This window comes from Antennarius striatus, chromosome 1 (genome assembly GCF_040054535.1).
Source record: "Antennarius striatus isolate MH-2024 chromosome 1, ASM4005453v1, whole genome shotgun sequence".
NCBI lineage: Eukaryota > Metazoa > Chordata > Actinopteri > Lophiiformes > Antennariidae > Antennarius > Antennarius striatus.
Window position 1 is genome coordinate 14,129,047 of NC_090776.1, and position 13,588 is coordinate 14,142,634.

Below are 13,588 nucleotides of genomic sequence, written 5' to 3' on the forward strand. Positions count from 1 at the left end.
GTTCCTACGGCTATTTTACGTGCAGATAATACAAAATAACTACTTTGCGTATATTATCAAGAAAATCATTATTTTTTTCCGATCACTGCGGGGAGACTTGTGTCCCAAAGCTGCGCTGTTGCTGATCACCTCCCCACCGGCAGCTGTCTTTCTCTCCGTGGACTTTGACGAAGGAGAGGACAAGGACAAGATGTCACAGGGAATCAGTCACTCAACGCTGTCTCTGACGCATGGAAACAAAAAACACTGATTGCATTTTACGCATCATCCAGTTTGGATCTACTGTACTGCACATCTGGAATTTTTTTTCTCATCATAGTGTATTTTTCCAGAACAATTTTCCCTCACGAAGAAAGGTGACTCACTGCAGACGGGAGGCGATCTCCTGAATCTCAATCAGAGGGGGAGAGGACTTCAGCTCATTGACATTACAGTCGTACTTTTCTGGAGCACTTTTCTTTTTTCTTTTTATTTACACTGCGCTGCCCTGTAGTCTCCCCGTGCGTCACGGACTCGTGGGTTCGCCGTGCGGAGGGAAGTGGGGAGAGGACACGGGCTGGTATCCGCTGAAGTGCTTTGGGGATAAAACTCCTTGAACCCTGTTGGAGCTGACGGGTTTCGATTTTTCTTTTTACTGTAACGTTCATGGACTAATACTAGAGTTTCTCTTGGTAAGTTTGACGACTTATTTCATTATTATATAGCCTAGGTTCCTTTTGTTGCGTAAATCCACACTGGAAATCATGTCTGTTGCTCTTTTGCGAACGATTGTTCTTGCAATCATTCGAACGGATGCAACAGCTTCTTCGGAGGATCGTTGATTTTTTTTTTTGTTTTTTTTGTTGGTACAGAGACGGAGAGCGTCAGCGGAGAGAATTACACGGCTGTGCTAAACCGTTGGCAGCTCATTTCCGATGTTTTATAAGACTCATTGTGAATATACGGATTATGCAGATTGATTAGTGCGTGTAAGAGGCTCATTTTATACAGTTATTCAAATACAGGACAGCCTCAGTTGTATGCCTCTTAACACATCATTAAAGTTGCCCTAATGCCTTTTCAGTCAGCATTTCTCAATGTGGAAATGATACATTATTATTCCAGGGTCAAGGTTTGCTTTGCACTTTAGATTAAAACTGCGTGACAAAGCGGGAGTTTATAATAGTAACATGGAGTAAATAAGATACAAAGAGAGTCATTATATTCTATCAAGGCTGTTGCCGAATGCCTTTCCAAGGTTAACTAATTGACAAGCTTCCCTGATAATTGTGGATATGAATTACACATGAGCTCTGTTTCGTTTACGGCCCGGCGCAGGATCTGATGTTTTACTGCCAGAATGTCTAAACTGTGGCTTATTTCACTGCTATTTTTGGTGCCTGATTGCCACATGTAGATTATTACATATCTATTTATTCTTTCCCTTTCAGATCTTATGGGTGAACACTTTCAAAGACTATTCTGTTTGGACACTTGAGCCTGATTATTATTTTTTATTGAGTCTGGGCACTGAGCTGAATATAAATTCGGTGTTCACCACCACTGACTGCTGGAAGAAGCAGAGGAAAAAAGCAAAGAAGAGCAAAGACAATCCACAAAGACGAATGCCAAGGCCTCACATGATGAAAAGAACTCTTAATTTGATCTTGAATAACATAAATACCAAATCTCAAAGTATCAACAGGTCAAACGAGGCATAAACACAGAGATTATAGCAGCTTTTACAGAGTGGGGATGCATCTTTCTATTTTCTTTTTCCTCCTCTTATGGGCTCATGCCCTGACATTGAAAAACTTGAATTACTCTGTTCTAGAGGAAGAGGGTCCAGGGACAGTGATTGGGACCATTGCCAAAGATGCCACACCTGGACCTGAACAAACTGGACAGGGAGGACAGGGAAAGAAAGCCAATTTCAGGGTCCTGGAGAACTCAGCGCCACATCTCATTGACGTGGACCCTCAAAGTGGACTGTTGTTCACAAAGCAGCGCATTGACAGGGAAACATTGTGTAAGAGAAACCCCAAATGCCAGCTATCCATGGAGGTGTTTGCCAATGACAAGGAGATTTGCATGATTAAAATAGATATTCAGGACATTAATGACAACTCACCCACTTTCCCTTCGGATCAGATTGATATTGATATTTCTGAAAATGCAGTGGCAGGTACACGCTTTCCTCTGACCAGTGCACATGATCTAGATGCAGGGGAAAATGGTCTGAAAACCTATCAAATAACACGCGATGACTACAATCTTTTTTCCTTGGAGGTAAAATCCCGTGGGGACGGAACTAAATTCCCAGAATTAGTTATTCAACGCCCACTGGACCGTGAAGAAAGAAGCCATCACACACTTATTTTGTCAGCCACTGATGGGGGGGAATATCCCAGGTCAGGTACCATGCAAATAAATGTTAAAGTCATTGATTCTAATGATAATAGCCCTGTTTTTGATCAGCCCACTTACGTTGTTGAAATTCCTGAAAATTCCCCTCCTGGTAAAGTCTTGATTGATTTAAACGCTACTGATCCTGATGAGGGCAACAATGGTCAAGTGGTTTATTCTTTTAGTGGCTATGCCCCTGAGAGAATTCGGGAGCTATTCTCCATAGATTCAAGAACAGGGGTCATAAAGATTCAGGGTGAAATTGACTATGAAGAAAGCCCAGTTATTGAGATTGACATCCAGGCAAAGGATCTAGGTCCCAATCCAATTCCTGGCCATTGTAAAGTCACAGTTAAAGTGCTTGACAGGAATGATAACTGGCCATCTATAGGTTTTGTGTCTGTGAGACAGGGAGCCATCAGTGAGGCAGCACCTTCAGGCACTGTCATTGCTCTTGTACGCGCCACAGACAAGGACTCAGGGAGAAATGGACAGCTTCAGTGCAGAGTTTTGGGTAATGTTCCTTTTAAACTCGAGGAGAACTATGACAACTTCTACACAGTGGTGACAGATAGGCCATTGGACAGAGAAATGCAGGACGAGTACAATGTCACCATTGTAGCCAAGGACAATGGCCTTCCTCCTTTAAATTCCACAAAGTCTTTTACTGTAAAGATCCTGGATGAAAATGACAATATTCCTCGGTTTACCAAGTCTGTTTACCTTCTTCAAATACCTGAGAACAACATCCCCGGCGAGTATCTTGGGTCAGTTCTGGCACATGACCCAGACCTTGGTCAGAATGGCACTGTATACTACAGTATAATTAATTCCAATGTAAGTGGGGGAGATGTCAACACATATGTCAATGTGAATGCAGCAAATGGAGCCATCTATGCAGTGAGATCTTTTAACTATGAGCAAATCAAATATTTTGACTTTAAGGTTCTTGCTAAAGATGCTGGATCTCCTCACCTGGAGAGCAATGCAACAGTGCGCATCAACGTCCTTGATGTGAACGACAACATCCCTGTCATAGTTTTGCCCATACTTCTGAATGATACAGCTGAAATACACGTGCCACGCAATGTTGGAGTTGGCTACATTGTCACCACGGTCAGGGCTGTGGACAATGACTATGGAGAAAGTGGGAGGCTCACCTACGAGATCTCAGATGGCAATGAGGAACACCTCTTTGAGATCGATCCATTGACTGGGGAGGTCCGAACAGCACATCCATTCTGGGATGATGTGAGCCCCATTGTGGAGTTGATCATTCGAGTATCAGATCATGGCAAACCAACGCTCACCGCTGCTGCGAGGCTCATCATCAAGGCCTCTGATGGACGTCCTCCTGATGGACTGCCTCGCACGAAAGACAATCAAAATTGGGACAAATCCCTGCCTCTCATTGTGACTCTTAGCATCATATCCATCATGCTTCTGGCTGCTATGGTGACCATAGCGATCAAGTGCAAGAGGGAAAACAAGGAAATTCGTACCTATAATTGTCGTATTGCAGAATACTCGCACCCTCAGCTGGGAAAAGGCAAGAAGAAGAAGATTAACAAGAACGACATCATGCTGGTGCAGAGCGAGGTGGAGGAGCGGGATGCCATGAATGTAATGAATGTGGTAAGCAGCCCTTCCTTGGCCACCTCTCCCATGTACTTTGACTACCAGACACGCCTGCCACTCAGCTCACCAAGGTCAGAGGTCATGTACCTCAAACCCACTGCCAATAATAACCTCAGCGTGCCCCAAGGCCACGTGGGATGCCACACCAGCTTCACAAGCCCAGTCACCAGCACTACAGACACACCTACTAACCGCATGTCCATCATACAGGTAAGGGAAATTGCACCCTCCTCCGTTACCTTTATACCACCATTTTCACATCACAGTTAGAAAATACGCATTCCTAAATCAGTGTCCCTTATTTGGTAAAATAAAAAAAAAAGATGATAAGGACAGACAGAGGCAGACAGATCCAGGAGCACAGAGACAAAAATTGGAAGGGAGGGCTAAGCATTAGGAAGGATTAAACACTCAGTCTGATGTTCTCATAGAACAGAGCCAGTGACATCAACACAAATCAGATGTGCTCGAAATATGTCATGGGAGGCTTTTGAAATCAGTTTATACATAGAAATGATTCGTTAATCACTCGATCACTGTCATTTCATTCCTGTGGAATAAAGAGTCTAGCCTGTGGCTGAGCTATAAGCAGGTATGTGTTTACTTTTTCAGAGTAATTTCATTTTAAACTGCCCAATTATAGCACATTTCCAGATTTTCATCCACAGACTATTTTTATTATGAATCTAGATTCTTAGTTTTTTATACCTGTACACACTAGATGAGTAAAGTTACTCTGAATAGCTAGATGCGACCAAATGAGTCACAAAATGTTACAGCTCTTTGTGGTTAATTCTAGTGATTTTAATTCCTAGAGATTAGCAGATTGTATTTATTTTCACAGCTACTTTAGACGTTTTCTTGTGGAGGACTTGGGTACATAAGCCTCTAACACGATAACTTCCCTGTGTCTTTGGTCGTAAGCCCATTAAAAGTCTGTCGTTTCAGACGAGGATTAAGGCTGATTTAAGACATGTAACACTCCATAGTGGTATGTAACACTATGGAGAAAGGGTAGTTTGCAGCAAAATTGTTACAAATAAAAAAAAAATCATATTGTAATGTGGTAAGAACATTAAGTTCTGAGTTGCTTTCATTGCTATTATGTTCTACCCATGACCTCACTATTTTGCAAAACTGGAGGACGTTCTTTCCAGTTGCATCCTGATGCACTATTAGTCACTCAATTAGCCTCGCTGATTACTTTTCTATCCCTCTATTTGTGCTGAATGTGGATGTGATGATGACTGTGATCAAAAGTGACATTTCCCACCAGGGAGAATGGTCATTGTCTGTTGTTCCCACTTTCAATCTCAACCCTGTTTCTATTATGAGCCAGCTGCATAGGGCATGGGTCAGAACGAAGACCGTTAAGGCTTCCTAATCAGAGGGAGGGAATAATTGCTGCTCCATTTTGCAGGCTTTTACTCAACTAATGTAGTGATGAAGAATTACAGTTTTGAGGACTCGAGGTAGTCAAAGGGGAAATGAGAGCGAGAACACATCCCTTCATGTCTTGTTTACAGTGGGCCCCCCTCAACGCATTAGGCGTGCAGGGTGCTCTATTGTATTATTCAACAGAAACCTGTGTAGAGGGACATGGCCTGAGGCATTAAGTTTCTTCAGAAGTTGTACAGAAGCGTATCATTTTCCCTCCCTCCCTTCTGCTTTTACCTTCTCCTTCCATTCATGTGGACAGTAAGTAACCTGAGTCAGAGAAGAGTGGCTATGGGGAAAATGTCAGGAAACAAAGACAGAATTCCCCTTCCATCGATCCCAAGGCCTTTCAGCCCATCTGTCACTACATTGCCATTAAAAGGAGAGGCTAAATAGGAAAAAATAAATAAAGAGATGGATAAAGCAGCAGTGCACATTGCCAGCTCAGTCAGCTTCATAAGGGCACCTTAGTGGTGCTGTCTTCATCTGCACATGGTTGGATGACTAGAACTGCCTGCAACTCCCAGTCTCTTTCCACCCCACTGCTGCTGGCCTCTAATGATGTTTTATAGTTGTGAACTAGCAGACAGGCCGGGCTCGATTTCTAGCTGGGAGAGGGTGAATAATGTGAACATATCAACTGAGCTCCGTTGGCCTTATCATTGTCACCACTGTGCCTGGTGGAGAGCTTCTTTTCATTTCTAAAGAGAATTCCTAGGATAAAGAGATGGATGATACGTAATGATGCCTAATTCCGCTTAAGGCGTTGAAGGGAATTACTTAGTGTGGAATCAAGGTTAAAACCAATCTGCTGCGAAATTCCTCTATGCACATGAAGAAGGGATTTCAGTAATTCACTCCGAAGAGGCAGCCTGTGCCCACTCTGTTTTGAATATGTTTGAGGATTTTGTCCCACATTATGTTTAACGTCGGCAGCTGTGCCAGGCTGTGGCCCTCCGACGGACGGATCCATCGGGTTCCATGCTCCTTTTCTCTGCTGTGTTTTCTAAAAGATGCCCCTGATGTTTACAAATATCAAGACACCTGTGTCATCACTTTTAATTGGCCCATAATTTATCATATTGATTTGTTTTGATAAGTTATACGCGTCTTAATTTGGTTCGCCATGAAACTGTAATTAAACAGGATCCTGTCTCGGTGGGAAGCCATCCGTGCTAATAAGGTGCAGGTGGTACAGAGGCAAAGTGGGTGGGTGGGGAGGGGATTATGAAAGGCTATAAAAGCTGCCTGTAGGTGGCGGCATTCTGCCTTGTGTAGGGTGGTATTAAGAGGAGGCGTCTCAGAGGGAAAGGGGTCCTTGCTGCTTTTGTCACTTGTTGAGGAGACGACTACACCCCTCATGAGTGTGGGACGTGAATATGTAAGAAAAAGTGGATTTAAAAGTGTTTTGTTTCAGTGACTTTGAAGGATAATTACCGAGGAAACATTCAGTCTCGGCTATATGCAGTTTGCTGTGAATTACACTGTCTATAAAAAGAAAACCCAGGCACATTTCTCTTCTTGCGACTCATAATAAACCGAGGTCTTTGAATTGAATCTCAAAATGACTGGCAGACAAAAAAACCTATCAAGTGGTTTTCAAGAAAGCTAGTGTGACTGTGATCATTTAAGTGGGTGTGCGTACAATATAGGAAGAAAAAGTGTTCGCTCCTTTGATCCATTTAGGTTGAGTATGTGCATGAAAAACAATGTAGCTGGAGCAGATGTTTAAAATGAATCCTTCCAGGAATGGACGTACTCTACGTAATTTAGAGAAGTTCTCTCTCTCTCTCTCTCTCTCTCTCTCTCTCTCTCTCTCTCTCTCTCTCTCTCTCTCTCTCTCTCTCTCTCTCTCTGTGTGTTGTTCTAACATCATTGTGTATTCTAGGCATGTGATTTAAGCCTTAGCTGGCAGGCTCTGTGACAGAGCAGCTCTCTTTTACGAGCGGGACAATCTTGCATTTGTTCAAACCTTGAAACATCCTTTCTCCAAGACACACACACACACACACACACACACACACACACACACACACACACACACGCATACCCACATATACATCCATGTACACAAACACACATGCACATGTAACTGTGCTTGGACTGATTTTAAGGATCCCACCTGAAGTCTTATCAAAGCCTTCGCTGTTTATTGTATTGAAATTGCTCCCACACTTCAGTGGCTGCTGAGGCAATGAATAGAAAAGTGCTTTTTTTATTTCTCTTCTCTCCCCTTCATCTTCAGATAACTGCCTTCCTCTGGAGCTTTCTATAGAATGACTTGGGTAAACCTGTATGGGATTGAAGCCTGGTTACCACTGAACAGTCCAACATCCAGATGCTCAAACAGTCATTTATAACATCAGGACAAAGTTCAATTCATGCCATTTACATAGTTTTGTTCCCCAGTCAGACAAGCTTTGTTTTATTTGAGCTTTCCAGCATGTGCATGCGTATAAAAATATCAGCTCACCTGAGGCAGTATCTTTATACTGCCAGTGTACATAACATAACACACTGAAATTCTGAATTATTAATAGGGAGTTTTATTTTTCTTCACCTTCCCCTAGCTCATACAGGAAGTACCCTCAGATTACAGAGTGTTGCTCAGGGGAATAATGGTAAATTATGTTATTTCCTTAACAAAACGTAGACATTTTGTGAGCCTGTTTCCTTTATTAGCTGCCGTTATTGTTGTTTTTCAAATGGCAGAGGGGGTTAATTTTGGTACAAATGTTTCACAATGACTGGAAGCTGTGGTGAAATTGCAACACATTGCTCAAAACAGCAGGTATATCAACATTATCTTTCATTACAAGTCTTCCAGAAGAGGCAGGAACATAGGGTGACCTATACGAGTGGTGGTAGGAGCACACAGGTAGAATACATCTTTTGTAGACTGTGTAACCTGAAGGAGATCGGTGACTGCAAAGTAGTGGTAGGTGAGAGTGTAGCCAAACATCATAGGATGGTGGTGTGTAGGATGACTCTGGTGGTGAGGAAGATGAAGAGGTCAAAGACAGAGCAGAAGACAAAATGGTGGAAGCTAAAAAAGGAAGAGTGTTGCATGACTTTTAGGAAAGAGTTAAGACAGGCTCTGGGTGGCCAGGAGGTGCTGCCAGATGACTGGACAACTACAGCTAATGTGATCAGGGAGACAGGTATGAGAGTACTTGGTGTGTCATCTGGAAGGAAAGTAGAAGTAGGAGACTTGGTGGTGGAATGAGGAGGTACAGGAGTGTATACAGAGAAAGAGGTTAGCTAAGAGGAAGTGGGACACTGAGAGGACTGAGGAGAGTAGACAGGAGTACAGGGTGATGCAGCGTAAGGTGATGGTAGAGGTAGCAAAGGCCAAACAAGGGGCTTATGATGACTTGTATGCTAGGTTGGACAGTAAGGAAGGAGAGACTGATCTATACCGGTTGGCAAGACAGAGCGATAGAGATGGGAAGGACGTGCAGCAGGTTAGGGTGATTAAGGATAGGGACGGACGTCTATTGACAGGTGCCAGTAGTGTGATGGGAAGAAGGAAAGAGTACTTTGAAGAGTTGATGAACGTGAAAAATGAGAAAGAACAAAGACTAGAAGAGGTGACTGTTGTGGACTAGGATGTAGCAAAGATTAGCCAGGATGAAGTGAGGAGGGCACTGAAGAGGATGAAGAGTGGAAAGGCAGTCGGGCCTGATGATATACCTGTAGACGTTTGGAATTGTCTAGCAGAAGTGGCAGTAGAGTTTCTGGCTGGGTTGTTCAACAGGGTATTAGATAGCAAGAAGATGCCAGAGGAATGGAGGAGAAGTGTGCTATTGCCCATTTTTAAGAACAAGGGAGATGTGCAGAGTTGTGGCAACTACAGTGGAATAAAGCTGATGAGCCATACAATGAAGTTATGGGAAAGAGTAGTGGAAGCTAGACTAAGCGCAGAAGTGGACATTTGTGAGCAGCAGTATGGTTTCATGCCAAAAAAGAGTAATACATATGCAGTATGTGCTTTGAGGATGTTGATAGAAAATTACAGAGAAGGCCAAACGGAGCTGCATTGTGTTTTTGTAGATCTGGAGAAAGCTTATGACAGAGTGCCCAGAGAGGAACTGTGGTATTGTATGAGGAAGTCTGGAGTGGCAGAGAAGTATGTTAGAGCGGTGTAGGACATGTAGGATGACTGTAAGACAGTGGTGAGGTGTGCTGTAGGTGTGACAGAGGAGTTCAAGGTGGAGGTGGGACTGCATCAGGGATCCAGTTCTGAGCCCCTTCAGGTTTGCTATGGTGATGGACAGGCTGACAGATGAGGTTAGACAGGAATCTCCATGGACTATGATGTTTGCAGATGACATTGTGATCTGCAGTGAGAGCAGGGAAGAGGTGGAGGAGAAGCTAGAGAGGTGGAGGTTTGTCCTGGAAAGGAGAGGAATGAAGGTTAGCCGCGGTATAAGACAGAGTACATGTGTGTGAATGAGAGGGACCCCAGTGGAAGAGTGAGGTTACGGGGAGAAGAGATCAAGAAGGTGGAGGATTTTAAGTACTTGGGGTCAACAGTCCAGAGCAATGGAGAGTGTGGAAAAGAGGTGAAGAAGCGTGTACAGGCAGGATGGAACGGGTGGAGGAAAGTGTCAGATGTGATGTGTGATAGAAGAGTTTCAGCTAAAATGAAAGGAAAGGTGTACAAAACTGTGGTGAGACCAGCAATGTTGTTTGGTCTAGAGACAGTGTCACTGAGGAAGTGACAGGAGACAGAGCTGGAGGTAGCAGAGATGAAGATGCTGAGGTTCTCTTTGGGAGTGACCAGGAAGGATAGGATCAGGAATGAGTACATCAGAGGGACAGCACATGTTAGAGGTTTTGGACATGAAGTCAGAGAGGCCAGACTGATATGGTTTGGACATGTCCAGAGGAGAGATAGTGAATATATTGGTAGAAGGATGCTGAGTTTTGAACTGCCAGGCAGGAGGCCTAGAGGAAGACCAAAGAGGAGGTTTATGGATGTAATGAGGGAGGACATGAAGGTAGTTGGTGTGAGAGAAGAGGATGCAAAGGACAGGGCTAGATGGAGGCAATTGATTCCCTGTGGCGACCCCTGAAGGGAAAAGCCGAAAGGAAAAGAAGAAGAAGAACAAGTCATTATGTTTTACAAATTAGAGCGAAAATTAAGATGTTATGATAAACATCAGAAGTCTCTGGCTACATATAGGGGGAGGAGCGGGTAAGAAAGGCAGAACACTGGCTAATCTCTGAAGCAGAAGCTGCTTGGTTTCCGATGTAAGCGGAATTTGATCATTATTTACTAGTGTTTCTTTGCAATTCGAAGAAGCGTGAGATATAGAGAAACTGACTCTGGCCACATCTCAAGTAACCCAATAGTAACAAAATGTTCAAGTTTTAGAAAGAACCTCGGAGGAAATCTGCTAAAAATGTAATAAACTAGTCGAGCATCTGTAGTGTTTCAATTTAACTGTTTTCTTTGGCCATGATTTGCATGGATCACATTTAACAGACATTTTTTTTTGTAAGCCTTACAAAGTTAACCGTCTGCAAATACACAATGTTGGTGCACAGGAAATCTATGCGAGTTTAGAGGTATCTGTGGAACTGAGTGTTTTAAAAAGTCCAAGTAACCTTGTTAAATAATTTAAAATATCGCCAGACATTCCCCTCTGCATCAAACAACAAAGTTCAATATGGCAGAACCAAATAGACATTGATAAATAGATAGATGGATGGATGATAGATGACTGAAGACAATTATGCACTGGTACAGTATATTGGTCTGATTGGCCACCCATTAGAAATCCAGCTGTAGTGGACACAGCACTTATCTGTGATGCATAATTTCATTATTTTTACACACATCCCAACCTGGCAGTGGAGGGCAACTAAGGCATGTTTTGTTTTGTTCTTTTGTTTTCAAGTGCAGAGGGATTGAGACAGGATATGAGAACACCATTTGACCTCCGTGATAGCCAGACTGCCCGGACACATTAGACCAATTTACTTGGCTCAATAGGAAGTAGTCTATTGGAGATGACATGGGCATGATAATAAGACCGTGCGCTGTCATTGGACATTCACTCTCATGAACATTATGTTTCCATGTCTGCATGAGTGTTTTTGTGGCAGAGGAGGAGTGGATTATCAGGATTCCTTATGCTCATTTCTGTGACATAGGAGCATCTGAATAGCATGCCATTCCATTTTGTTCAGTTGATAGTGCTGCTGTATTGTCTGGGTCATCTTAAAATTATTTTAGATTGATCTCTCACCAGACATCTTATTTCTGTTTTGTTATAACAATGTGGATGTTGTTTTGTTAAACCTCCCTATATGACACTACAACACATATACAGTACATATCTATAGTTTTATATTTATTCATTAGTTAAATAACTACTGCACCAAATTGTATTTTTTAATGTGATCCCACATTCCACATGGATGGCAATCTGAAATGCAGGTTGTCTAGGAATACTGGTAACCTGTAGTAGTTGTGTGTTTCAACTACCTTCCTGCACCAGATGGCTATCCACGGTTCCTACAGCAATATGTTTTCATTCAAATATATACAGTAATCCCTTGTTACTCGTGGGTAATGTGTTCCAGGAACCGCCCGCAAAAACGAAATTCCGCAATATAGCTACAAACCATTTATTTTATAATTTACGTTAATATTTAACCCACCTTCTATCTGAGTTACCTTTTCCCACACTCTTATCGACTGTTTAAAGCACTTTTGTGTCTCACGGAAGTGTGCTGCGTTCCTAGACTCACAGAACGCAGCTCACTTCCGGATGCCGTCAGCCAATAGAATGCGTTTAAGGTATCACGTGACTAGCTACTAAAAATCCGCGATGAGGTGAAGCCGCACGAGTTAATGCGCAAATGCGTGAGGGATTACTGTATTCCGTTATACTCTACGGAGGGGAAATGAAAACATATGTTCATGTCCCCTGTGTATTTTGAAACATTTACCTTGCTACTGGTAGCGTTGTGCTCAAACATCTCAAGCACAAGGAACCAGGCTTGCGTCAGCCGAGGTCATGACGACAAGGGAGTAAAACATAACCTTCACATGGGAGCAATCTATGATTCATCTGCCCTTTGTCACTCACACACACACACTGTTGCACCCATGCTCCATAGTGTTCTCTGAACCACCAGCCATGCTGTTTTTCTTAGATTGGTAGAACATTCTTCCCTACAGGAGTCATGTCCCCCCATGAACTCTTCCATTCCTCCCAGTAGATACCCCTCGATTTGTCTATGTCTGTCTGTCTATGTATTTGTATACATATGTGTCTATCTGCTTGTCTGTCTGTCTCTCTATGTATGCATCTCTCTGTCTATGCATCATCAGCTATAATTAATTCTGTAATCATGAGGTATGCAATATAGATGATATGTATTTATTACAATTATTTAGGGCTTTGCTGTGACTCTAAAATTCTATACTAAAATACAATACAGAACCATCAAACATACGAAGCTTTGCAGGCAAAGCTGTTGCCAATTATTTACTGTAAATTTCCAGTGAAATGTTTAACAGTGAATACACAAGATGGCAATGATGTATTCTTTGAAATGGTAGCAGCCGGGTCTCCTTGCTGTAAATCAAACAGTCTCAAAGTCAAACAAAGTGGAACTCACGCTGCTGTCTCGGCACAAGTCCAACCTCGGAGAGCTTTTATTTCTTCCACACCCTCCCTCATTGTGCCCCCTAGGCATGTGCCATAGAAACAACGCACTGCAGCTCAAAGAATGAGTTATGTGAATCTGTTCTCACCGTCTATCTCATTAGTATAAGAGAAATGATTTATCCTCTTCACCCTGAAACTCTCTCTCTTTCTCTGTCTCCCTCCCTCTCTCTCTCTGTCTCTTCTTGTCCTTGCTTAGTACAGTTCAGCACTTCCTCAGCTTCGTGAGTAATGTGGTTCATTGATTCGAGGGACATACCTTGAATACCACCTCATCTTCTTTAATTTCAGCTAAGTATGACTTAGACAAGCTTTTTTTCAAAGAGGTTTTTCTGTCTGTCAGCCACTGGAGTACATAACTGTCACTTACTTAAGCAATAAAAGGTTACTTTGCTATTTGTGTGTTGTTGTTTTTTGTTTGTTTTTGTTTTTTTCTTTCTTTT

General features: G+C 42.7%; 1 protein-coding gene across 2 annotated transcripts in view; it reads left to right on the top strand.

Moving 5' to 3' along the window:
• The first annotated feature begins 238 nt into the window (after window positions 1–238).
• pcdh17 (protocadherin 17) overlaps window positions 239–13,588 on the top strand; it is a 58,666-nt gene continuing 45,316 nt past the window's right edge. Inside the window, exons 1-2 of one of the 2 annotated variants that reach the window (XM_068317327.1) lie at window positions 239–671; window positions 1,431–4,233. In XM_068317327.1, coding sequence (XP_068173428.1) covers window positions 1,735–4,233 — 2,499 coding nt within the window. In that variant the 5' untranslated portion in view covers window positions 239–671; window positions 1,431–1,734. The remainder of the gene's footprint in view (window positions 672–1,430; window positions 4,234–13,588) is intronic. The other variant, XM_068317335.1, reaches the window with a different exon arrangement.